General features: G+C 39.3%; 7 protein-coding genes across 7 annotated transcripts; 4 read left to right on the forward strand and 3 right to left on the reverse strand.

Moving 5' to 3' along the window:
• The first annotated feature begins 1,025 nt into the window (after nt 1-1,025).
• On the forward strand, nt 1,026-3,947 carry GLY1 (NAD-dependent glycerol-3-phosphate dehydrogenase family protein). The gene is made up of 9 exons (XM_008235667.3): nt 1,026-1,470; nt 1,581-1,717; nt 1,821-1,926; nt 2,103-2,304; nt 2,405-2,492; nt 2,696-2,843; nt 3,018-3,167; nt 3,253-3,402; nt 3,540-3,947. The coding sequence occupies exons 1-9, from the start codon at nt 1,123-1,125 to the stop codon at nt 3,552-3,554; spliced, it is 1,344 nt and encodes a 447-aa protein (XP_008233889.2). The 5' UTR covers nt 1,026-1,122; the 3' UTR covers nt 3,555-3,947.
• Nucleotides 3,948-4,204: 257 nt separating this feature from the next.
• LOC103332902 (putative F-box protein At3g16210) lies at nt 4,205-6,270 on the reverse strand. Its single transcript, XM_008235668.3, has one exon. The coding sequence runs from the start codon at nt 5,825-5,827 to the stop codon at nt 4,415-4,417; it is 1,413 nt and encodes a 470-aa protein (XP_008233890.2). The 5' UTR covers nt 5,828-6,270; the 3' UTR covers nt 4,205-4,414.
• Nucleotides 6,271-6,411: 141 nt separating this feature from the next.
• On the reverse strand, nt 6,412-10,221 carry LOC103332903 (uncharacterized). The gene is made up of 5 exons (XM_008235670.2): nt 9,855-10,221; nt 8,401-9,334; nt 7,786-7,881; nt 7,454-7,590; nt 6,412-6,927 (listed from the first exon to the last, which is right to left on the reverse strand). Exons 1-5 carry the CDS (start codon nt 10,100-10,102, stop codon nt 6,738-6,740), a joined length of 1,605 nt encoding a protein of 534 aa, XP_008233892.1. The 5' UTR covers nt 10,103-10,221; the 3' UTR covers nt 6,412-6,737.
• A 1,435-nt stretch (nt 10,222-11,656) lies between these two features.
• WRKY55 (WRKY DNA-binding protein 55) lies at nt 11,657-14,428 on the forward strand. The gene is made up of 3 exons (XM_008235870.3): nt 11,657-12,560; nt 12,945-13,076; nt 13,640-14,428. The coding sequence occupies exons 1-3, from the start codon at nt 12,025-12,027 to the stop codon at nt 14,127-14,129; spliced, it is 1,158 nt and encodes a 385-aa protein (XP_008234092.3). The 5' UTR covers nt 11,657-12,024; the 3' UTR covers nt 14,130-14,428.
• A 45-nt stretch (nt 14,429-14,473) lies between these two features.
• WRKY54 (WRKY DNA-binding protein 54) lies at nt 14,474-16,776 on the reverse strand. The gene is made up of 3 exons (XM_008235948.3): nt 16,246-16,776; nt 15,820-15,921; nt 14,474-15,135 (listed from the first exon to the last, which is right to left on the reverse strand). Exons 1-3 carry the CDS (start codon nt 16,593-16,595, stop codon nt 14,616-14,618), a joined length of 972 nt encoding a protein of 323 aa, XP_008234170.2. The 5' UTR covers nt 16,596-16,776; the 3' UTR covers nt 14,474-14,615.
• A 2,010-nt stretch (nt 16,777-18,786) lies between these two features.
• Nucleotides 18,787-21,570, forward strand: LOC103333153 (Rhodanese/Cell cycle control phosphatase superfamily protein). Its single transcript, XM_008235947.2, has 5 exons — nt 18,787-19,197; nt 19,616-19,867; nt 19,972-20,070; nt 20,602-20,895; nt 21,021-21,570. Exons 1-5 carry the CDS (start codon nt 18,838-18,840, stop codon nt 21,384-21,386), a joined length of 1,371 nt encoding a protein of 456 aa, XP_008234169.2. The 5' UTR covers nt 18,787-18,837; the 3' UTR covers nt 21,387-21,570.
• Nucleotides 21,571-24,087: 2,517 nt separating this feature from the next.
• On the forward strand, nt 24,088-26,417 carry TFIIS (transcript elongation factor IIS). Its single transcript, XM_008235946.3, has 2 exons — nt 24,088-24,521; nt 25,224-26,417. Exons 1-2 carry the CDS (start codon nt 24,366-24,368, stop codon nt 26,205-26,207), a joined length of 1,140 nt encoding a protein of 379 aa, XP_008234168.1. The 5' UTR covers nt 24,088-24,365; the 3' UTR covers nt 26,208-26,417.
• The last annotated feature ends 54 nt before the right edge of the window (nt 26,418-26,471 follow it).

The raw sequence follows: 26,471 nt of genomic DNA on the forward strand, positions 1-26,471 counted from the left end.
ACCAAGAATTCGTGAATATTAATCCAAAACATGACAACCCAATTGCATCAAAAAGAAAAGGAAGATCAAAGTTCAGCGCTTTTTGCATACCTTGAAAACTTGTTGGTGATGGGTGAAGCTCTTGTTTTCTCTCTTGGGTTGACAAGAGAGAATAGAGAGAGAGAGAGAGTCAATCACAACATGTGATGTGTGGCACTGGCGTTAGATTTAGACAGGTAATGGGGTAAAAAGAACAAGCCTTGAAATGGAACCTTAAAAATGGAGTTTAAATATTTGATGGATGTGATTAATTGTTGTAAGCCAGACGAATATTCGTTTTGATAACAGTGATGAGGGTTCTTCTGAACTAGGAAGCAAAGATGGGAGGAAGGGCTTTTTGTGCTTATTGTTTGCGCGTTGTGTGTTGCTTGCGTGTTTGGCTCTCCATCTTTTGCTACTAATTATAGAAAATTAGTGCTGTCTTTTCTTTGCATTTCTTTCCAATGAAATTGGAATGCTACAGCTGAGCTCTGAGTCAAATTTTTCTGTGTGCTACAACATTTATTCTAGTACAAGGAACCCTGAGATATGCCAGGCCAAGCCAAGCATGTGCTCTGTCAAACTTTTGAATTGAACAATCCATTGGATTAAGTGACTGTGAAATCTATAAAAAGAAGAGAAATTTCTATTGTTAGATGTAATTGATATTGACGTTGACACACCAATTGGCACTCTCTTCGGGTGTTTATCTCTTTATAACCACAACAATCGACCGACTTAAAGATTAAGTTGAAATTTGAACAATATGCATGTATAGAAAAAAGTTTTGAAGATGCTTTTTTTTTTCTTTTTATTACGTGACCAGAGAATTGTTATTAGCACTCTAAAATTATTAGCGTTCGCTATTTTTTTTTTAAATTTAACCAAATTAGTTGATTTCCTTGAGTTAGTTAAAGTGCAATATTCCCATAATAGTTTTATATTTATAAATCATTTATAAAATCATTTGATGAAATTGTAATATAAGGGTACAGTTGATATTTATAAGAAATAAAATAAAGACAGCGGATAGAAAGGTTCCAAAAACTGTTTTGAACTAGAAGCGAGGGACCAAGCGCTCATTCTCAGTCTCACCGGGAAACAATGGCGGCGCTGTTAGAGCCACCGCCACCATTTCCGCTTCTTCCTCCCAATTCAAACTCAACCCGTCCCATTCCGTACAATCTCAAACTTGGAAGGCCAGCGAACTCTTCGAACAAGCCCGCGCTTCTTCTCAGCCTCCACTCCCCAACCACCACCACCACCACTCCTTGTTGCGCTGCCACTCCCGAACAACCCGCATCCGAATCACCCGACCCGGTTCCGGGGACTGCTTTGGTGCGGACCCGGGACCGCCGCAGAGCTGTCCGGTTAGCCTGGGAGAAGCTGGTCCGGTGGTCCAGGTCCTGGCGCTCCAAGGCCAAGACCGATGTCCTTGAACGCACTAACAAGGTCTCTCTACCCTTTTCCCCAATTTTGCGTTTGGATTTCGTAGAATTACAAAAGCTTTCATTTTTCACTTCAAATTAAGCTTCTTTAGTATTGGGTTTTTGACTTTTTAGGTAGTGGTGCTTGGAGGTGGGTCTTTTGCTACGGCAATGGCTGCCCATGTTGCAAATAGAAAAGCCCAAATGGAAGTTAACATGCTGGTGCGTGATGTTCAAGTTTGTCAGTCTATTAACAGCAACCATTGTAATCGGTAAGGCCATATCTGCATCCATCCAGCATTCACTTTTATGCATAACACTCTTTCGGAAGCCAACTTTTCTTCTGAAATGTAATTGGTTTTTCTTTCTTCACAGTAAGTACTTCCCAGAACACAAGCTACCATACAATGTAATTGCCACAACTGATGCCAAAACTGCTTTGCTTGGTGCTGACTATTGTCTTCATGCAGTCCCTGTGCAGGTTCGTCAGTCCCATTCCTCTGTTTTCATATGAATCCCAGTGCATGCTATGTTTGGATTAAGCCTTTTCCTATTAGAATATGAGTCTTTGACAGATTGGTATACTGTTTAATTCTCATATTTGGAATATACTTTAGTCTGGGGCACGTACCTGAATCTTTGTCTGTGACATTGCAGTTCAGCTCATCCTTTCTTGAAGGAATTGCAGAACATGTTTATCCAGGCTTGCCCTTCATATCAGTTAGCAAGGGCTTAGAGCTCAATACGTTGAGGACCATGTCTCAACTCATCCCCCAAGCATTGAACAATCCTCGGCAACCTTTCATTGCACTATCAGGGCCCTCTTTTGCTCTGGAGCTGATGAATAAATTACCAACAGGTGTGTGGAATAAGAAATAACATTGTTCCATCGATGCGTTCAACTGATTCATGTTTCATAGGTACTAATCATGATTTGCTCTTACTTTTTGCTTTTCTAGCAATGGTTGTAGCGTCAAAAGACAAAAAATTGGCAAATGCAGCTCAGCAGCTACTAGCTTGTAACTATCTAAGAATCAGCACCTCGAGGTTGTGGATCTTCACTTCAGTAAACAGCTAGACTAAGTGCAATTAAGTTTTTTTCTATGTATATAATTTGGTTTTGGAATGCCTAGTCAGCTTGCATATCTAAGTCTTCCAATCTCAAATAGCATGGATCCTATGTGTAATGAGAATAAATGTTTATAGATTTAAGTGGACGGACCCAGCTCATAACCTCTGATAAATTCCAGCGATGTCATAGGGGTAGAAGTTGCAGGTGCTCTCAAGAATGTGCTCGCTATAGCTGCAGGGATTGTGGATGGGATGAATCTTGGTAATAATTGTAAGACAGCTCTTGTTGCACAAGGATGCTCAGAGATAAGGTGGCTGGCTACTAAGGTACCTTATTTTGATAATTGGAGTTTTATGTCCCTGGTTGTTGCCTTGGTTTCTATCTTTTTCCTATTTGTCTACTTGTTTTGTAAATTGTAAATCCCATACTGTTAACTTATAAGTACATATGCTTTAGCTGCGGTTCTCTCATTGTTTTTCCCTCCAATTTATCTCCTGAAGATGGGTGCGAAGCCGACAACAATTACTGGTCTATCAGGAATTGGAGACATTATGCTTACATGTTTTGTGAACCTTTCCAGAAACAGAACAGTTGGGGTTCGTCTTGGATCAGGGGAGCAACTTGATGATATACTAAGTTCCATGAATCAGGTGCTTAAGCTTAATGATGTTTTGATGTAGCTGTTAAAAGTTTAAATTGTGCTCACTGATGTGGCCGGCTGTCTGTGTTTTCTAGGTGGCAGAGGGTGTATCAACAGCTGGAGCTGTGATTGCACTAGCGCAGAAATATAATGTAAAGATGCCAGTTTTGACTGCAGTAGCTCGAATTATCGACAACGAACTGACCCCGAAGAAAGCTGTTCTTGAACTGATGAGCCTCCCTCAGGTCCTTCTCTACTCCCTCCCCATTGCATAAGACAAGAAGAAGAAAAAGAGTTGCAACCCTGCCTTTGTTTGTTGTTCAATTTTGAGTTTCTTCCGATACGTGTTTGTTATTCATTACATTTTGAATTTAAATTGTAGGTTGAAGAAGTCTGAACCACCTATGGACTACTTCCAGAAAAGAGGGTTTTTGCAAATTTAAGCATAGAGTGTTCAGCATAGAGTTCAGAGTTCAGCATACAATATTTCTGCAGATTTTTAGATACAGCAGAGTTCAACAAAAAGTGAGACTCATTCTCTATGTGCTCACATCCCCACCTAAATTTGAGCAGGAGAGCAATTTTGTGAATTACTGATTATACTTCTCCAGAATTTTTCAAATTGAGCAATTTAAAAGAAAGGGCTTGAATCTTGTTGATCTGATCTAATACTTGTGTCTGAATTACTTGCCCCGAGTAGATAGAAATCATGAGCATCAGTTTTTCTTTTCTTGGAACTGAAGCTGAAGGTATGCATTTTCTTTTGTATGGAATTCGAGATTACCAACAATAAATAAGATGTTAAATCCAGAGTTGAGTTTGCTGCATCCACGGCAGTTTTAGTTTCTCTTTCACACGAGCTCTGGATGCAACAACTTGGTCTCTGCATTTAACAATTCTCAAAAAACATGGCTCGGAAACATCCTGGCCATCGAAGTAACATGATTCTTGACGTTGACCATGAACCTGTTGTTTTAGATTAGACGCATAAAATTTCTGTCCACCAATTTGCCCATATGAAGATGGCCATGGATGCAACAAAGCATATTAAAAAAGTTGACTTGACCATATAATTCCTTGAGTCAATAACCCTGTGGGTCATTGTGTTTCTTATAAAAGAAAAACTCTCTCTCGTGGGGATGGATAACAGAAAAAACAAAACAAAGACTAGAAATAGTACAATACAACCAGCAACAAGCAGATGCAACATAAAACTCTGAGTTAAGAAGTTCTCGTCTGCAAAGTAGCAAAGTCTTCTCAATTATCATCATTGATGTTCCTATGGCCAACGCTACAAACCAGTAAGTTGTGCACTTCCCTCTTCAAACCAACAAGCAGTTGCCTAAGGCTGTTGCTGCTTGTGCTGTCCCCAACTGCTGTCTGGTCTTCATCTTGCTCTCCCTCTGCCACACCAACATCAGAACCCAACGCCACCGCCGACTCAGTCGGATTCCCACCCCCACCTGGCGAAACTAGGCTTTCGCAGTACACGGTCTCCTGCAACCAATGCTGTGCACCTCGGATGTCAACATGTTCAAATGTGTTATCTCTTGTATCAAAGGTAACAAACCTCTCCCCTCTAACACTCATCAGCACAGCTCCCTTCTCAGTATAGCACAAGGGCATGTATCGAAAAGAGTCGAGAAAAGGGTCTCGTCCCGGGATCCTAGGAAACCTCGAAGTGGTGATGATCTTTGTCCAATTCTTGTCATCTTTGGTTGCCCAAACATGAACATCACTCAACCTCCTAGTGTGCACCACACAAAGCCAGTCTTTCAAAGCCCCAATCCATGATATGCTCTTACAACTCTCATCAGGTGGGGGCAGCACCACCTTAAACTTCTCCTCAGCCAAATCAAAACGCAGAATCACGCATCTCGAAGCATCATGATCCTCAGCCAGCCAATACAGCCCACCATTCACCTCAGTTGCCTGAAAAATGTGTTCGATGAAAAAAGGTGGCGTGTCCTCATCTGGGATCTTCCTCCAACAATTGGTTTTGAGCTCCAAGACCTCAACTTGAGGCTGGTATCCAGGACATTTCAGCCGGCAGTAGTTGGATGGGACTCTGACAACCTTATAATCATCGATGGAGGAGTCAAAACCCAAACCAAGCACCTCCCTCGTACTTCGGAAATTACAAGGAGAAGGGAGCTTCCTGTACTCTTGGATTGATGGGTTGTAAATAACAGCCATGCCTCCAAACCCGTCATTGATAACCAAGCAGAGCAACCCATCAGAGTGACCCTTTACATAATAAGGCAAGTTTCGAACCAGAGCAAAGTCCAGCTCCACTGTCTCAACAACATTGTTGTTCTCAGAGACCATGGACAAAAGGGTATCACAATAACGCGACAAGATGATGCGGGTGCTTGTTCCGAGGTCGGATTGAAACTGGGATCTGTTTAATTTCAGATGGGTTCTTACGAAACTTGGGCTCGTGATCAAAGAGCACCACGGTTTACAAACGCACCTGAATCGGACCAGAGATTTTGCAGGCAGTCTCTTGAGTATGTCGGCGACGATGTCTTCAGGAAGCTCCATTTGGTTTGGGTTAGGGTTTGGTGGTGGTGGTGGCGGCGGTGGTTTGGGTTTGATGTTTATTTCTTCTTCTTCTCTGCGGTGGTTTGGTGAGGTGGGCATCTTAGCATCTGCGTGTTTTTTATGCATCTCTCAATCGATATCTAAAGTTTGCAGCTTTGGTGGTGAGGCAGTTGGCGTGGCGTTGTGTAAAGCAGCCCATCTGTCTCTGAAATCTCACAGGACCATGTGATGTGTGTGAAGGATAATAATTTGGTTTCGTTTCTGTGCCGAAAGCCTCACCCTTTGCCGTGTTTGAAGAGCCAGCCAGCCGTACACTTGTTGCCTTCCAATCCAATCCAATCAAAACAGTAAACTTTGGTGAACTCTTCTTCTTCAAACCCTTTGTTTTGATTTCTCTCACTCTGTGTTCAAAAGTTAATCTGGGATTGATGGTTGGTTGTTGGTTGGTTGGTTTGTTGGTTGATTAGAGGTTGAATCCTTATCAGCATACATCATAACACAGTGGCTAGCTAGTGCTTTATTGCTCACAATTTCTTGGTTGTGGTGGTTTCTTTCGCTACTCCACTTGTAATTTGTTTTTTTTTAAATCACCTTTTTTGTTATCCTTGGAATAAAAGCAAGGGCCTATGGCAATCTGCCAAGGACCAAAAGTTAAAAAGAAAAAAGAAAAAAGAAAAAGGAAAATATGAGTGCCTTACAAGTTACAACAATTACCAAAGAAAATGACCCTAAAATTAAAAATTAAAAACAATTGCCGAAGGAAATACTCATATCACTTTAGCCTACTTAACCAGCAGTTCACGTGAGTACCTAACTTTTGTCTAATTTCTTCCCCAAATTTACTAGCTTTCTCTAATGCAACCCCACCAGTTCCTTCCTCTTCTCTTTTTCACCCTTTTTTTCTTTCTCTTTTAGACCTTTCTTTCTACAAGGGACACAAGAGGTATGACAGTATAGTAAAGACATATTCCTGCCTATGAATATTTGGTATCCAGAGAGACTCAAAAAGAACACAGGAAGAAAAGAGGGTCATTGATTATTCTCTCTTGTCCTCCTCTAGATCTTCCCCAAGCCCAAACACGTGATGCTCTGCTGCACTTGATGCCTTCCTTTCCTTTCTTTCTAGCTTGGTTGCCAAGTCACCGCCGGCCACCTTAATTCCGCTTCCGGTTAGCGAGATACCCTCCTCGTCAAAGTCATCCCCAGTCTCTTCCGAGTATGCATATCTGGACAACAAGCCCACATTAGTCAAAATTCAAAGTCTCCTCAGCTGGTCTATTAAACATTCCTTAAGAAAGCTGCAGTACCCTATCCTATGGGAGAGAAGACAACAATTGACAATCATTTGGGATATGTTTGTGCACACAAGAGTTGAAACTTGGGACAGAATCAAAATCTTAACGAAATTGAATGATATGTTGTCTTGTCCATTATATTAAACAACTCAGGAAACATACGAAAACACAGTTCAGACATGCAACACCAATAGAAAATAACTTCACTTAATCATCAGTGTATTATATACTCATCAAGGTTTGGTTTATTAGATTTTGTATGCTGGGCAGCTCCTGTGCTCGTCTGCAGAACGTCACATAGAGTTCATTTCATTTAAAAGTTCTTTTCTTCTCTCTTGGAAAGCATTTTAATGCATGTTTTGAAGTTATACAAGCGGCCATAAAAGCAAAAGCCAACTGAAGCAAACTCAGAAATTTGTAGCATGCAATTAAAAGGAGGTAAGAATTTAGAGGATACCCAGTTGGATTATGAGATGGAGCCCAAAGAGCACATATCACCACCAACAGCAAATACGCAAGCAGAGTCCAGAAAGCTGGGATGACCCAGGCTCTTCGCCACAGTTCACTCAATGGGTCAGTCGCGTTGAAATACAACTGAAAAGACAGATCAGAAGTTCAATTCTTAATTGCACAAATCATACTATCATACACAAAAGAAAACGAAGCGAAAAAGATATTATTTGACGAAATGACAGTTGGGCAGGAACTATTTGTGAGTTATCGATCACTATAAAATGACAGTTGGAAGAAATATAAGACCACGGGAACAGAAAATAAAACAAAACTGACCTCATAACCAATCCAAGCAACAGAGAGCAGCACTGATACTGCAAGGGAATTAGTAAACCTCCGGTACAGCTCAAGTTTGGCCATGCTTCTTCGAATCTGCGCGCACATTAGACAAAGAGACATATGAATTAGTTTCCTCAGGCTGAATACGAAGTGTTGCATTCTAAAGGCAAGCAAATGAATCATTCCATGTATGTAACAGGCACGAAAAAAATTGTTCCACAGTAAACATCTCAAATATATAGATGGCACCCAGTTCCTAAGCACTGAATGGAGTCAATTGTGCCCCTTGCATTGAAAAAATGTTGGCTAGGTTTCTAGAATGCACACACACATCCAAGATAGGAAATATGCCTATTAGTTAGTGAATGTCTGTGTGGATGAAGGTCAAGCCACAATGTAAATTCATGTACTGATAAGGTTTTCTTAATTTTAAATACTTATATTTTACCCAAAGAGTTTCATGTGTCTGATGTCTATATATCACCTGCATAACTCTTAAACTTTAGTAATGAGCACGACAACTTATTCCCTTCCCTTCAACAATTGTAAACTACTGGAGAGACACATAGCCTTGTCAATGTCGGAAAGGATGAACATGAAAAATAAGGTTACCTGAAGCTTCTCCAAAGTTTTAGATAACGATGAAAAGATCCAAAGAATAAAACAGGCATCTAAGAGAGCAACCGGTAACACCAGAAAAAGCCTTGCTTTTCCAGAAAAGTCGTTGATGTTCCCCAAATGTTCAACAAGCTCAAGTGCTTCTGATGCTACAAAATATGTCACGCCAAGAAGAAGTACTTTCGAGGTTATACCACCGAGAGTTGGCCGCACAACACCATAGCCCATTGAAACCACCAGAAGAAGAAGCCGGGAGACAGTTTTTTTAACAGCACTGAAGGTTACTGCCCATATGGTGATTCCCATTGGTCTGGTTCCAGTGGAATTGAAATTTGCGTATTCAAAATACCAAAGGGCCATTTCACACATTCCAAGACCAATTACAGCACTGATGTGGTAGTGCAATTGTATTATATCTTTCCAATACTGTAAAAAGCGGAGAAACCAGAGAAGACCCAGGACAAGGTAAGCCAAAGACATTAGGCCAAAAAATGTCATCAGTGGGGACATTTTTCCAGGTAAATAACCATCAGGGTTCCTCCAAACCGTTCTTCCACTGATTAATGTGCCCACAAGTTCTGGATCACAGAACATAAAATACAGATAGTACATTCCAGTGCTGTTGATCTCAATAGTTTGGATATCCATGTTAGCCTCTTCATTTTTCCCCTCAAAGAAGGTCTGCATCCTTTTTGGCCCATCAGGGTTGTCTGGGTTTTGTTGGATGATAACCTCTCCAACCTTGCAGGAACCATCCTTGGATAGCTCTGGGGTGCAGCATATTGCCTCAGAGTTCAAATAAGAACCTCCAATCTTCTCCCGGTCCCTAACTTCGAGTACAATAGCCTCAACCAACCCAGTCCTCTGCTGCATCTCATTCTTCTTTTCAGCAGATTCCTTGGTTCTTCGGAAGATGATCGATTCAAACCTGAATTTACATATGGCAAGGAAGAATAAACCCTTCGACTCTTTGGTTCATACACAGAAACTTACAAAAGACCTCATTTGATAAAAACATGTTTAATCAATGAATTTCCCATAGAGCAGCCATCAGTGACATTCTCTCATTGTCTTCTTGTAAAAGCCCAACAGAAAAAAGGAAAACAAAAAGGGGTACCCCAAAACACAGCCATTAGGGTTTAATTCATTCTTTTTTTGTCCTAGATTTCAATTTCAAGGTATCTAGCACTGGCAGGTAAGAGCCAGCCCTTATTGAAAGAAATCAATCAAGCACTGAATGAGAGGCATTGCACATTCAATCCATAAACCCAAGCTTTGAAGAGATAAAAACTCAAAATAATTCCCTTTTGCCTAATCAAAACAATTACCAATAACAGAATAAAGAGAACCCATCATTCATTCCCCTAAAACAAACAGATCAGGAACATCCATGGCTCATTGGCTCATAAACAAAAACTAAAAACAGGGAAATGGCAGCTTTGATTTACCTGATGAAAGACTTGCCAATGAGGGGCTTATCTTCAGAAGCAGACTTGCCATCATCAGAGTCAAGTTTGGAAGCATAGAGACCTTCACTTCCTCCATGGAAGAAGAAGGAATTGGAACGACGAATAAATGAATCGTCTTGGTATTCATGGATCGAAGCAGCAGCTAAAATAATCAAGTGCATAAGCATCAAAATTATTATATACCATTTTGAACACAGATCAAACCTGACGCTTTCTCTGTGACCCATCTTTGTCTTTGTCTCTGTATCACTTTCTCTGACAACGTTTAATCAAACGGAATTATGAGAATCATAGCATTTTAGCAGTCTCCAAGATTTGGCTCACCTGTAAAAACAGACACTGTGTTACCATTTCAGTTTTACCCTCCAAACTTACTAATTTTAGAAAGAAAAAAACACGTTTTTACATGCTCTACTATTTCTATATTAGAGCATAGTATTTCTTAAAACAATTTTAAAATCTAGTATAGCCGCCCGGCTATCCTATTTATTAAAAAAAAAAAAAGGAGAGGACCCGCCTAGATATTAGGCGTCTACATGTCAGATATACGTATAGCCACGGCTATATTAAATAGCCGATCGGCTATACAATAAGGCGCAGCCGATCGGCTATACCCTGTTTAGTAAGATTAATAAAACCGAATACAGCCGTTCGGCTATAATATTTGTGAGAAATAAATTTAAAAAAGGCCGTGTATAGCCGCCCGGCTATACTACATATATAAAACGCAATAGTTTAGCCGGACGGCTAAAATATATGTACATCTTGCATTTCCGGTGATATTATAACTTATCAAAATGAAAATTACAAACATTTCTTGCCTCGTTTTTCTATTTTTTTTATTGGGTAACCAAATTCTTAACTCTGGAGAAAATGTCACTGAGAGTCTGAGAGGAGAAGAAATCAAAATCTCACTTGAATATCTTTCTACATCTATGTGCGCATTGTCTTCTTCTGATTAATAAAATTTCCCCTTTGGGTTTCAATTTCAAACCAAAAACAAAAGATCACATTCTTGATTATTACTAATTCTGGTCATCTAATTTTCAATTGATATATATATATATATAGTTTGTGGGCCCTCTTTGTTCAGTATCTAGTTTTCATAGCTTATTGCCACCTGCAATTGATAAAGCCTGGTAGTTGCAATGGCATGCCCTTGTTCATGCTTGCTAGGGACATAGCAATATTCTACTTAGCACCCAAAGAAGTCAACCTTTGAATGAGTTTGCAGCAACAGGACTTGCTACTTGAAGGTTTTTAGGGTTTGGTTCTGGGTAGATGTTTGATAAAGAGTGGTAATTGCATGGTGGTCAGGTTTGATCACACCAAAATTGGGTGAGGGTGAAGTTGAGAAGAAAATGAGATTGCTTTAAAGATTCATACCCTATTATGTTATAATATGCGAGGGGACTTGTGTTGAAGCTTTTTTTTTTTGTTCTTAACAATCTTGGGTGCGTTTTAGGTAGATTTTTAGTTGTGAACACATGTAAAATTTTTCTTTGTCGCAAAATATTTGCGTGTCACGGTTTGATTGTACTGTAATGTTATTAACTCATGTGTCATTATAGGAGTGAGCGACATAATTGATATGTCATAAACCTAATGATATAAATTTTATAGATATATTCATACACTTGTTATAACATAAGTGAATTGATAACACCATGCAATGCAACCATTACAGAAAAAATTCGACCTCTTCATCTTACATTTTTTCATGGAAACGACGGATGGGACCCATGGAATCTTGACTGCGCTGATTGGTCCATGAGACGGTCCAGTTTCGACTAATGGATGACCATTGGTCGGGAGGTACCTTCAACGTCGGGGCAAGGGTTTTCAAACACAAATTACCATAGCAACTAGTTGAGTAACATTTTCCTTTAATTAATTTCCTCAATACTCTAGGCAATAAGTTAATAACTTCAAACCTCAGAAGGAAAGAAAAAAAGGTCCAACAAAGTTGGTTTCAATGAAGCAAGGTCTTCTTCTAGACTAAAAGGAAGAGAAACAGAATGGTTTGAAATCCCAAATAGAGACCATCTGACCAAGACCAAGTCGTAGATGCATACTTTCCCAGATATTTTTGTACCGTGTAAAAGAAACACAAATACCATTGAATCATTTCCTCAGCCTTTCTTTCTTAATGGTGCACCAACACAGAAGCCTCACAAAAGCTTATATTCAGCTCCCTTTTAAATTTCCACACCACCATAACATGTTCAAATCAAAGACCAGCCAAAAAGAACCAAAACAGCAGCTAGAAGCCATGGATGAAACCACCATTTCTTTGATCCTTCAGGCTTGTGAGTTAGCCAGAGACCTCGAATCAAACCTACACAACTTGGCCAACCAGCCCAACTTGCTCTCAAACTCCTTGGATGAGATCACAAAGAAATTTGTTACAGCCAGAGAGAGAGTGTATGGTCAAGATCCAAGTACTTCTTCAAGTCTGCACAACATGCTTACTCTTGTGCACCAGCAGCAGATTGGTACAAGTCATGTACAAGAATGGCTGAGGTCTAGTTATGCAACCCAACTTGTAGCTGATCAGAAGGAAGCTAAGATTGGAGGCTGCATCGATGACGATGATGCAGAGGTTAAGGGCCTTCAGGCAATGGATATAGTATCAGCTTCTGACACGAACATTGCTTCATCATCCTCACAAAGAGCAAGAAGAAGGTAACTGTGTAGTCTTAGATTATGTAAATTTTCTATTTGATCTTAGTTTGCACATGCAATTAAAAACAATGTCTTGAATTATTGCTTTTGTCATTTGAAACAACCTTTGTAAGTTGCGAAGAAGAATTAAGGAAAATGTGCAGAAAGCAGAAGAGCATTACCAAGCTGTTTCTCAGAAAAAGACCCCTATATAAAAGCATATATGCTATTTCTGTCTTTTACTGTGTGAACCAAATACATTTTTCTAACTGTTTTGGAAGCATGCAAATGTTTGATGTTTTACAGGCACAAGAAAAGCTTTGTTATAATTGCTAAGCAAGTTCACATATTGTCTTTCTGGACAGTTGGGCTAACAGCTTTGTGTTCATTTAATTAATTAAATAGGAAGGATCAGGGGTTAATCAGCAAAATTACAGTTCCAGCACCTCGGATTGGAAATACAGAAATCCCACCAGAGGATGGCTTCACTTGGAGAAAATATGGTCAGAAGGAGATCATGGGCTCCAGGTTCCCAAGGTAATTAATTTTTTTTCCTTTTCATATTGACATAAGGAACTTCACCCGAAGTTTTGTATTCGATTTCCCCTCCACCGATATTGTTTGTCTAAACAAAAGGATCATATTCAAATGGATTGAAGGTTACAGCTTATTTGACACATTCAACTCAAAAATATACCAGCTTATATTATATATATGCCAGCTTGAGTGAGTGATTATCAGAGATTGGAGCTCTTTGATTCAAGTTGGTACAATTAATTAGTGTCAATTTTTATTTATTTTATTTTTTATGCTAGCTAGCTTTTACCTTTGTTTATGATTAGCGGAATGAAATATTCATGGGGTTGACCAAAATTGACTTGGTCAGCATTCAAATAGTTTTGACTGGAACTTGGCAAATGGTCTTGAATTCCACTGATCAATCAGCTCCTTAGTAAATGCGCAGACCTCTGTCCAGAGTGGAGCATTGACTTGAGAATGTTCCATTCAACTAGCCATATATATATATTGTCTATATTAAATGTCGGGTCATAATTAACTACCATGAATTAATTAAATAATTAACCACACATCTCTTTCAGGAGTTACTATAGGTGCACCCACCAAAAGCTCTACAATTGCCCAGCCAAGAAGCAAGTCCAGAGGCTTAACAATGATCCCTTAACATTTGAAGTAATGTACAGAGGTGAACATACATGTCACATGTCAGCCACTGCACCTTCAATTCCACCACCATCAGCAGAACATCATAATGCTACACAAGAGAGTATGGCCCAAACCCTAGCGACTACCACAACCGCTGACCCTCCTACAGCATCTCTATGGCTTTCCATGGACTTTAACCCAATTAGAGGAGGCGGCAGCAGCAGCAGCAGGATAATAGGTGGCGACCATGGCGGTGGTGATGGTGTAGGCACATCCACCACCACGCGTTACGGTAAAGAAGTTGACTTTCCTGTAGTGGATTTGGCTGATGCAATGTTCAATTCAGGCAGCAGCAGCAGCAATAGTATGGATTTTATTTTCCATTCTGCTGAAAACAAATGGGAGTCAGAGGACAAGAAAAACTGAGGCCAGTAGCAGGATATGCTAGTACTTTCGGCCAGCAGCTGGCCAAATTTTCCTCGTAATGTTCTTTAGTCAATGGGACCACAGGAGCTGATTAATCAACCAATTCATTAGAGTCAGTCAACCTAAACTTCTAGGAAAGTTCATTAATTAACGTTTCACAGGTGTTTGTAACAAGGTGTGTGGGATTTAAATTTGTATCTCATAGTCATAGTGTAGCAGGTATGTGGAGGAAATCAATCTGATGTTCTATTCTTCACTTGAGAACTTCTCAATTAGACAATTACAAACTTTTGATTTTGTATCCTGTGGCCATTCATGTTATGTGTGATGTGGAGAAACATAAGTTTCCTAACTCAAAACTGATTATAAACATCATTATTGAATGCTACTGGGAATTACAAATGATGTGAGAACATGTCTCAAGTGACATCAATCTAGCAAATTACAAGAAAGGGCTAGCTTAGCTTAGCATCAACAACCCTATTATTACAAGGAGTTCTTAGGAAATTCAACTTCATCAAAATTAAAATCGCGATCGAAATCGATAGACTTGACTACGAAATCCATGTCCAAGTACATGTTTGAAACCACATCCTCATTATCAGACCCCATTTTGGTAGACACACACATTGCTGCAGGGTCACACAAAGCAAAATCATCCTTGAAATCAGACCACAAATGATTAGTCTCCAATGAGGAAAGGTTGTCTGTTAGGTCACTTGGTGTTGGTGTCCCTTCCTTGTATTCTTCCTGTTTTACAATGGGAATTGCTGATGAGCCAAGGAAATCATGGTTTTGCTTGTTTGGGGTCTCGGATTCTGAGCTCACAGTCTGAGATTCCCAATGATCAGAGGAGCCTATGATCATCTGTGGAGGGACCATGCTTTTGCATGTGTGCTGGCCAATATATGTGGTTTGGTACAGGCGAGGGTTGTCTTGGACTTGCTGGACTTGTTTGGTTGCTCTGCAGCCCTGATCATACTTGCGTGTGCATCTGAAGTAAGCTCTGTCAACCAAAGTCCATGAGATAAATATGTTAGGCTTTTTGTGGTAATTACCAAGAGAAAAAGAAAAAGGAAAAAATCCCAACACAGAATCAGTAAGCATAAATAGAATTCAGTTTTTGTTTTCTGTTAGGTATGGAATTTTGTAAAGTTCTTTATTGATAAAAGTCTATGCATGTTTGGTTCCTCTGTTTCTTTAATGGCTTTCAATAAGCACTGCTGCAATAATTGCTGGGGCCTGCTATTTTAACTTTATGTGGCTTAAGGTATTTGGAAAATAGAAGATAAACTTTATGTGTATGTCATCCCATCAGACGTGTAATGTGAACCCAACTTTTTTTCTTTGGACTGAAATGGGAACGCAACTTTGGTTGTTACAATTCCTTCCTTTCGTTTGCAGTTTCGGATTCCCTTATTCTTTTATACGAGTGAAAATATACTCTAACTTAATCTAATCCGTAGATTTAGACAAGTCCCTCAATGGGACGGAATTAGGATGGGATAGGGCCGGAGATGGGATGGTATTTTCATCCCCGGCCCTAAGCTGTTACAATCTTTGTCTACTGGAAAGGGAATTTGAACTTGGGTGTAAGGGGTGGGCTAACTTATATTTTTAACAGTGAGATGATGCATGGGCCAAAAGGGAATTTATTCATTTTTTAGAGTAAAAAAAAGTAAAACCTAACCTTGGATATGGAGCATTGAGGATTTCCTTTTGGCCATATTTTCTCCAAGCCCGGCCATCTTCAATTGCAGAAGAGATTGTTGTCCATGATTGGGAAGTCTTTCTGCAACCAAGAAGATGAAACAGCCAGGTCAAACCACAGAAGCAAAAACAGTGAAACACGTAATTAACTGTGTTAAGAAAATTGAGATTTGCTATAAAAGAAAGTCCCAAAGATAAAGGCTCAACAAATATGCTGGAAAACTAGGCATAAATATCCAACTCCTTGTCATATCACATATCTTCCTTAACCCAAAAGGCAAGAGATTTCCAAATCTTTTAGTAAAATGACAATATAACCCAAAAAAACAAAACCACAAGAAGAAGAAGAAGAAAACAGAAACTGGCAAACAATTATTCAGATATGAGAGATCATTCAAATCAGTACCTTCTCTTGTAGCAACCTCTCCGATCCTTGGAACCCTGCACCTTCCTACTCTCGCCGGAATCTCCAGAGCTCCGGTCGTCACAATGTGAATGGGAAGGCTCCGGTTTGATCTGATAAACCTCGCCAAAAGCACCAGACTGGTGATCTTCATGGCCATCACCTGGGTTCTTCTTCTCAGCAGCCAAAACAGAGAGACTCTCTGTAAAACTTGTCATGATCTTCACCACAAGCTCCTCAGCTGAGGCCGACCCATGATCTCCAAAGGGCTTGTGAAGCAGCATCTGAAGCTCAGTTGCCGTCTTCTTCCCTTCAACTAGCTCCTTGATCAGTCTCTTATGGTTGCTTCCCATTTGGCTTTTTAATTAGGCTGCTCTGTTCTTTTTTCTTTTTCTTTTTTTTTTTCCTTTTTTTTTTGGTGCTGGTGTTTGTGTTTTTGTGTGAAAAATGAAAATCTGAAATGGGTGTGTCTGGATGGGATGTGAGGAGGAGGGGATATGGCTTTTATGATATGAGAAAAGGAAAGAGGGAAGCAATTCAGTGGAAGATGAAAGGAAGGAGCTGAAAGCCATATAATTTAAAAGTAAAAGAGAAAATTCGAATGAAATGCTTACATTGGCTGAGCTGACGTCATGGTAGTGATGTAAAGCTGACAGCATTGAGCTTTCATTTTCAAGCCACCTGGCAGGGTGTGCTAGCTACTATTTTACTATCTTTCAAAAAAAAAATTTGGTACAATAAAGTGTGATTAGTTATTCAATGTATATCCACTAATCAGATTCTGGCTAGCTATACTTTTATTATAATATGTTATCTTAATCTTTAATATGATTTTTTGTTCACTAATCAACTTTCATAACCCTAATAATAGCATTTGAAAATTTCTAACCATAATTTTTAAAGCTAAAGAGCCATGCTTATGCTTTTTTAAGTACATAGTATGTGGTCAATGAGATTTAGCATAGTGGAAAAGAGTATTGACTCGTAGGAGGTCTCAAATTTGAATTCTCACAACATCATAGTTGTGTGTACATGTGTGCATGTGTGTGAGAGAGAGATAGAGACATCCCCTCCCTAGTTTAGACTATCACTTGTACTAAAAAAAAGTACATAGTATGCCAACAAGATCTTGCCCAATGAAATATAGCCTTAAGTTGCAGACTAGTGGTCTCAAGTTCGAACTTCCATGACACCTTAAGTAGTGTGTGTGTGAGAAAAGCTATCTTCTCTCTTGTAATTTAGACTATTCCTTATTTAAAAAAAAATATATAATTAATATGGGAAGATAATTTTGAAATTATATATATTGGAAAGAGAAAAAAAAACACACACAATCTATAAGCATTAACTACAACAAGTTGCATTGGAATTTATGTAGTGTCACATGCAAGTTGCAACTCATCCTAAACATTGCTTTCTAAGGTCTTAGTTGGGATCTTTTGATTGGGCCATGTGTGTGGACTTTTTCATCTGAATATTAAAGCAAATTAAATGTTACACAATTACATATAGTTGCCATGGAACCCTAGTTTCTAACATGGATGTGGCCAAATTTCCCTATAGAAATAATGCAACCAAACCGTATTCTTAGGGTCATCGCTTTTAACGTGTAGCCCTTCACCCTTTTGAAAAGTATATTATAAATTCTAACTCCCACCAGCCCTTCATCCCTAGGTCTAATTGGCTTGTTTTTCCTATTTATTATTTTATTACAAACTAACTTACTTTCGCAAATATATATTTATAGAAAGCATTATAGGAGTCGTTAGAGTTCTCGTAAGGGCAAGTATTATAAAATAAGTTAACTTAGAATCTTAAGAGTCATAATTTATAAATAGATAAAGAGACTGCCTACATGATTCAGTGTTGTAGTCCTTAATTTGAAGGAATTTGTTTTTATCATTGAGAAATAAAAGTCATTCCTTCTTGAATAAATCAAGGTGTTGATGTGACACATTTTAATTATCGATATTTCTGTCCTCAGGATTGTTGTTGAATTTCAAAAACGAGTCCTATTTTCACATTTGGTTGATAGTAACACTAAATGTATCTTGACTCATTAAAATTTTCATTAATGATACGAGCTACTTGAGTCATTCAAGAAAATATGTACGCATCATGTTAATTAATATGAGGGAAAAAATTAGCAAAGAGAATTTGCACACATTATTACTAACGTCTTCATTTTGCTGATCATAGTTTGATTAAGCGTAATACCAAGTTTTAACATACGCAACGCAGCCACAGAGAGTGTATTTAACCAGTTAATGGTGGCTCTGCAGACGCGATTTGGATCGTTGGATGTGGCAGATGGCTTTGGGATCGTTGGATGTAGGAGCGAATCAGGGCAGAATCGACGTTACCTATTTTCCAGATTCGCGAATTGACCTCAGTCTATTTTGTCCTTTCGCGCTATAAATATACGACGCCGTGATTGGATAAAGCCACGCAGCCAACGCAATCTCCACAGGCCACGTTGTCCCGCTCATATTATTCACGGACATAATTGTAAATTCAGCCATCGAGTCCAAATACAGAAATCTCCAGCAGTATACTCTACGCTAAGGTGCAGACCCAAAAAAAAAAAAAACCTCTATGCTAAGGTGTACAGCACCTCCATCACTCTCACTGAGGATGCTATCGTCACCTTCACTGCGCTCCATAACCCCTAACCCTAGATTGCACCCCACCTCGTCAATTTCCGAACCGTCTAATCGCCATCCTCAACTGTTCTTTAACCCCGTCAGGATTTTACTCTGTGATTCTCACGGCGTCCCTCAAAGCATGACGCTCTCAAGGTGCTTCTCTGGCCAAACCAGTCCCGTCCCCATTTCGAGTTCACCAGAATCGAAGTCGGATTCTCAAATTCTCGTGGTGGTGTCCTTCTACAAGTTTGCTGATTTTCCTGACCATGCTCGTTTGCGGCAACCCCTGAAGCTGCTCTGCGAGGAACTGGTACACATTTTTAATCTACATTTCTTTATTTCTTTACTTGTTTAGTTTGTTATTGGTTGAATTCCATGAATTTTTAAATTTATGTGGTGCTTTTCTTTAGTGGAAGTAATTTTAAGTCTGTAGGCATTGTTGGGTTAGTTTGAGTGAGCTTAGCAAATTTCGAACTTAATTTGTTTTGGCTAATTAGCATATGTTAAAGTCCGGTTTGTGACATTCTGTTATCAATTTATTGTTGGAAATCTTAATGTGGTGCTTAGCAATTCTCAAAAGCCTGCATCATAATTGCATTTTCATTTTTTTATGGCTTCGAATATCCAGGACCTTTTATCACCATGTCTTATTATTTGATTCTGTTTACTCTTTCATCCAGAGCTTATGTACTGTCTAGTCCGTACCTCACCAAGCTGATCATGTCCAGCGTGTTTCAGGTGGTATCATACTTGCACCAGAAGGCATCAACGGCAGCATATGTGGGACCCGAGAATCAGTGGAGAAAGTTCTTGCGTTCATTCAAAGTGATGACGGCCTCAAGGGACTACGAAGAGTGGAATCACCTGTGAGCCCCGAGGAGGAAGCAATCCATCATGGACACACCAGCAGTTCTCCTCTGGCAGCAGGGGAAGATGCACCCTTCAGATGGGATCATGTGAGGGTCAAGTTGAAGAAGGAGGTATGGGTTATTGAATGTAACAAACTTTATTTTGAACTTGTGGGGTGTTCTCATTTGTGAGGTGGTTCTAACTATTAATTTTCTTCTCGCACATGTTTAAGCAGATTGTTAGTCTTGGAATGCCGGCTGTATCACCAATTGAGAAGGTTGGAAAGTATGTGAGTCCAAGGGATTGGAATGCATTGATTAGTGATCCAGATACAGTGAGTACTTTCTTCATTATATTGGTTTCTTCGTTTGCGGGTGAGCTGTAATCAAATTTCTTTGATATGCAGAATGTATAATGGTCTTATTGCTTTTGAGTTCAGTATTTTGAGTATAGTCTGTATAGACTTGCAGTATATTGTCCAGCTTTACCAAGTACATTGGAAAAGTTGACCTTGATGACTTGGTTTTGATTCTAACAAAATCATGATTTTTAACACCTGGACATTGAACCCCAAGAATTTACAGTATTTTTATAAAGTTTTGATAAATGCTGGAATATCATCATAGTTTGTTTAAAAAAATTAGCATCAATATCAAAATGTAACACTTTAAATGTACAAATTTTTACATGGCAGAATTGTCTACATTTTCATATGTAGTGTTTGTTTTATTATTATATTCACTTCGCATGAATGAATTGCTGCTGATGATATTATCATGTAGTATGTACTATGTAGAAATAAATGAATGCACTGAGATATGGGTTGACCTACACTGCCTCAATTCTGACACACGCACTTATCCAGGTAGTTATTGATGTGCGCAATAATTATGAAACTAGAATAGGGAAGTTCAAGGGGGCAGTTGATCCTCGTACTAGAGCATTCCGGGAGTTCCCCTCTTGGGTAGAGGATGAGTTTCAACCTTCTGAACCTGAGAATGGGCATTCAGAAGTGGAAGTCTATGGTGCAAATGGAAGCACCGAAAACCAGCTAGAGATCTCAAAACCAAAAACACCTCAGCGAGTTGCCATGTACTGTACTGGGGGCATTAGATGCGAGAAAGCTTCAAGTTTTCTCCTTAGCAAAGGTTTCGAAGAGGTGAATTTTGTGCTACAAATTTTGGTCTCAATCTAGAGTGTCAAGATTATTTCTTGACACGAACTGGTTTGTGAAGGTTAAAAACTGTGTTGCTGATTATTTGATTTTATATCCATCTTTCTCAGGTTTATCATCTAGAAGGTGGAATTCTGAAGTATCTTGAGGAAGTTCCAGAGACAGAGAGCCTGTGGGAGGGAGAGTGCTTTGTCTTTGACAAGAGGGTATCAGTTGAGCATGGGTTAGCACAAGGAACTCACAAGTTATGCTATGGTTGTAAGCAACCAGTTAGTGATGCTGATATGGAGTCTCCTCAGTGGGAATATGGAGTTTCTTGTCCATACTGTTACTCGTCAAAATCTGATGAAGAGAAGGAGAGGGCAAGAGCCCGACAAAGGCAATTTGAGACATGGGGGGTAATCGGCGGCCCAGACAAGGGTCGTAAACCGGATAGTGTCAAGCAGAGCAGTACTCAACTCTCAAATTCAATTTAAATAGGGAAATGTTTTGAAAATATGAGTTCTAGTTCTATATCTTCTTGAGTGTTTTTGACTAGGGATACATTTTATGGAAATGTTGAATGATAACGGTCAGGCCTTGAAAACACTTTGTGTTTTGTTTCGGCTCAGGCTTAGCCTGCATTTGAAGTGTTGCAATGCAATTCTCCACATTAAGCTCTCTGTTTTTCAGTTTGCTTAACGCCTTCAAACAGAATTTTACAAGGTCAAATTAATTCCTAAAAATTGGGAAAAAAAGGAACAAAAAGAAAATAAATAATTTTACCTGATAATGGAAAATAAGAAAATATTATACGTTTATACTATTTACTAGGCTAGCGATTTAGCAGGGTCCCATGAAATGAGAATAATCCAACGGCAGATAATCAACGATGAGAATAGTCGACGGCCGCAGATGAATGACTGTTACAGCGAACGCAGAATTTATTATTTACACACGAAACCCACCATTGATTTGGCAGATTGTGCGAACTGAGGAACAAAGATTCGAGCATTAATTGGGTGATTTTAGGGTTAGGGCTGAGAATTGAGGATTGAGGAGTGAGAAGTGAGGACGACTCAAAAATCAGAGGAGAGTAATGGCGGGTGAATTGACTGCTTTCAGGTTCATGAAGTCAAGGCATCGTCCCCATACCACTGATCTCCAAGCCGCTGCCGGGTGGGGTATCGCTGCCGTCACCGGTGCTCTTTGGCTCGTCCAGGTCAATCAATCCCTCTCTTTCATTTCTTCTTCTCCTTCGATTGTCCATGGCCTCTATTAGATCGCGCCTAATATGTTCTTCTTTTTTTGAATATAAATCATCATTCTTTGTGTGTAAAATATAATCAAAGCATGTCAAAAAGGCTTTCCTTTTTCAGAGGATTTGCACGAAGACGAATTAATTCAACTATTGATTTGACAGTGTTTATGTGATTGCAAATTATTTTTGCTATAATTTTTGGTTAAATCTCGATTCAATGGGATCAAGCTCTGATGCATGTGTTTTCTGATTGAGTAGTTTTCTTTTTGCTGAAACCTTTTGTGGATTTTCTGATAATTTTGGACAGATGAGAAATTGTTTTCCTCTTCAGACATATCTGGTAGCACAGTTAGACACTTGTTTTCATTTGCTATGTATGAAAGGGCAACCTATAATTTTAGGAAGAAACGAAAATAATTAAAACTATCAGCACATAATTTTAGTCATGTCAAATGGATCCGGGTCCGGGGGGTCGCTTGTTCTTGTTGTAGATGAAATGCAACTTGCTCAGCAGCTGTGCTTGGGCTATCAAAATTAGACTTTTGATATGTCAGCTTTCTTTAGATGAAATCCATCTTAAATTTTGATGTGCAAGCATCCATTTCGATTGTTCTCCTTGCCAATTTTCTTTAATTTTTCCACCAATCGATAGCTTCACGCTCGCACACACATGCACTCGTGCTTCATTGCCGGAGATCTTTGGAGGGATTTATGTGGATAATGTTTGAGGTTTTTGATATTAAAAACTCCTCTGACTGACTTAGAGATTACAGGAGCAGGTCATGATGGAGTGTTTATAAGCTCCGGTGATGTTTTGCACTTTCACAGAATCCATGTGTACATGAACATCACTGCAACTCTACCTTCTTAAATCATTAGTTAAATCGTATTTGTCTAATATTTTGTTATTCTATGAATTTTTGCAGCCATTTGATTGGCTGAGGAAGACCTTTTTGGAGAAGCCGGAGCCTGAAGACAAGTGAAAATGGAATTGAACATTCTGGTAAAACTCTGTTTGATGAGACTGATGACCATATGGGAAATGTTGTTTTGATGAGACTACAATGGATAGAGTTTAGGCGAATAATAATCGTGTAGTTTCGTACTTAATTTAATTGTTAATTACATGCAAACCCTTTCTTTGCACTATTCCTGGTTCTTGTTTATGCCATTCTTGCAATTTTACTCTCTGCTTTCTGTTTAAACATATGGAATTCTATAAGACGAACAAGCCCACAATATTAGCTATGAGCCCTTCTCCGTAACAGGAAAGCTTTGTTGATTTGCTTTGGTTTCTTTCCCGCTACATACATACATACATACAGACGATATTGGGGGAGAGGGATTTTGGACACAAGACCTCGGGTGCAGAGATAACTTTAATGCCCAAAATACCAATGTTTTTGTGTTTGGGTCATTGCCGTAGCTTGGAGACCAAGCCCATATACATCATAAGAAACGCCATTTGTCCTCGCTCCCAAATTGGAAGCCCACCAACGGAGAAAGCAAAAGTAAAGTTCTTTTCTAATTTATTTAAATAAAAAAGTTATTAAAAATAAAAGAAATAAGGATAAAATAAAAAGGAAAAGGGAAAAAGCCGCAAAGTACACAGTACACACCGAACTCAAATGTGTGGATTCTATTATTCTAAATTCTTTTTTTTTTGGTAACAATTCTAAATTCTTTTCCAATATTAGCTAGGTAGGTAGGTAGGTAGGTAGAATAAAAGAGGAGGCGCGTAAGTTGACGCGCCAAACTCGATTATGAAAAGTAAAAAAAAGGGTACCAAAAACAGAACCAAACAACCAAACCGAACCCTAAATCTAAGAAACTGAGTCTTTGTGACCAGTAAAAAGGTCCTCTGTGATGCTATCTATCATCAATCACACGTGTCCTCACATCAGCCGTCCGATCTTCGCTCTCCGAGAGATTTAAATAGTGTTAACGTCTTTTTCGCGTCTCTCCTGAACAGAACAGGAAATTTTATCGGCAGCAAAATAAAAGAGAGGACGGACTGTCACAGAGTCTCTCTCTCTCTCGTTTTTTCATCACAACGATCTCTCTCTCTCTATCTAGGTTTTCCAATTCTTCCTTTCAATTCGATTTAATTGCTGTTGGGTTTTTGTTTTTGGTTGAATAAGTGATCAAAGTATTGATCTTTGAGCTCAATTTTTACGGGATTGAAGAGAGAAAAAATAAGGGGGAATTGGGGAAGATGGAGAAGGAGCTGTTGGAGTTGTTCGAAGCGGTGAAGAAATCGGCGGACGCCGCCACGTCTTGTGACGGAGGAGCCGAGGAAAGCCAATGCCTTGATGCCTTGGAGCAGCTCAAGAATTTTCCCGTCACTTATCAACTCCTCATCTCAACCCAAGTATGTTTTTTTTTTTTTTTCTTTTTAATTAATTGATTAATTTCTTCCTCTGTTATCCTTGTTTTGGCGTTTATAGGTTTGCAGCATGTTTCAATTTCTAAATAATTGTGCTCTCTTTGGTTCATCAAAAGGCTTTTAATTATCGGAATCAAATTTGGATCTGAAAGTTTTTTTTTAATTTTTTTAATTTTTATTTTTAAATTTATATAATTTTTAAATTTTTTTTTATAGAAGAAACTTGGTGGACTGAAACAATTTGAACTGTATCATTCAGAATTTTAACTCCCATAAGAAACCAAGCTGCAATTTCCGGATTTAAAACATCACATTTGCTTCTAATTCCTTGGTTTAACTTCTTTCGTGACTATAATATGCAAATTTAACTCTTAGACGCTAGATATTAGCAGCATAAATTGAAGTTCTCTATCAAGATGTCACGGCTATTGCCTGCCCCAGACAATTTTCTGTTTGGTTTTTAGGTCTTTGATCCAATTAGGGCCCAAAATCTATGGGTATTCGTATACACACATCCGCATAGGGGTTGTATGTTTAGTGGTTAATACTGCTGCAATGCCTAATGCTTTTGAGTTGTTGCTTGGTTTAAAAATTCATGTTGAATTCACTGTACTGCAATTCGTATGATTTGCTTACCTGCTAAATAAGATTTGAGGTTTGGTCTGAACTTTGATTGCAATTTTCCAGGTTGGAAAGCGTCTTCGACATCTCACAAAACATCCCAGAAAGAAAATCCAGACATTTTCTTCTGCCCTGATTGATACATGGAAAGGGATTGTTATCAAGGAAGCAAACAAAGATGCGAAAAACGGCAACTTGGAAAGAATAGACTCTCTAAAACGTGCGTCTCCAAGTGCGGAGAGTCCCAGGGCTGAGAAGGTTCAGAAGACATCTGCTGTGAAGGTAGAGAAGGTTTCAAAGGCGGAACCTGTTGAGATTAAGAAGGTTGATCGAGGTGTTAAACCAAGCTCTGACAAAGCTTATAGTTCTGAAACTGTCAAGACAGAGAGAAAGGTTCAAAATGCTAATGCTGACAAGACAGAGAAAGCCGCTTCAGCAGAGAGTGTTAAGGTTGAAAAGATAGCCAAAGAAGTGAAGAAACCGGCACTGAACTCCTCTGCTCCCCCAAAGTTAACATCTATGATCAAGTCTAATGATACAGCACGGGACAGAGTAAGGGGAATGCTGCACGAGGCTTTGTCCAAGGTTTCTCAGGAGGCTGACGAAAGATTTGCAGATTATGTGAATGCATCTGATCCTATTAGAGTTGCTGTGACTGTGGAATCTGTGCTCTTTGAGCACTGGGGTGGTTCCACTGGTGCCCAGAAGGCAAAGTATCGATCTTTAATCTTCAACCTCAAGGACCAAAAGAACCCAGATTTCCGTAGAAAGGTTCTGCTCGGAGACATCGAGGCAGAGAGGCTGGTGGACATGTCAACGGCGGAAATGGCAAGCGATCAGAGGCAGGAGGAGAACAAAAAGCTTGAACAAAAAGCCTTGTTTGAGTGTGAGCGTGGAGGTGCGCCAAAAGCTACAACCGATCAATTCAAATGCGGTCGATGCGGGCACAGGAAGACCACCTATTACCAAATGCAGACCAGGAGTGCCGATGAACCTATGACAACATATGTAACATGTGTAAACTGCAACAACCGTTGGAAGTTCTGTTAGTGAGTCTTGTAGGAATTGTGGCCACATTTTAGTGAAGCAGTTTTACGGTGGTTGTGCTCGCTCTAGGCCAGTCAGACCATATGGGATCATTCCCATTTGAGTATTGTAGTACGTAGAATTTTTTTAATATTGTTTTCTTCTTTTAGAGTTGTTAGGCCTAATTTGTTTGGAGCACTGCTTTTTATTAATTGAATTGACGCGTTTATTTCAGTCTATTGGTAATTCCTTCTTTTGGTGAAAATTCATATTGCTGTGTTAATGTGT

Source organism: Prunus mume, linkage group LG5 (genome assembly GCF_029339155.1).
Source record: "Prunus mume cultivar Tortuosa linkage group LG5, ASM2933915v1, whole genome shotgun sequence".
Taxonomy (NCBI): domain Eukaryota; kingdom Viridiplantae; phylum Streptophyta; class Magnoliopsida; order Rosales; family Rosaceae; genus Prunus; species Prunus mume.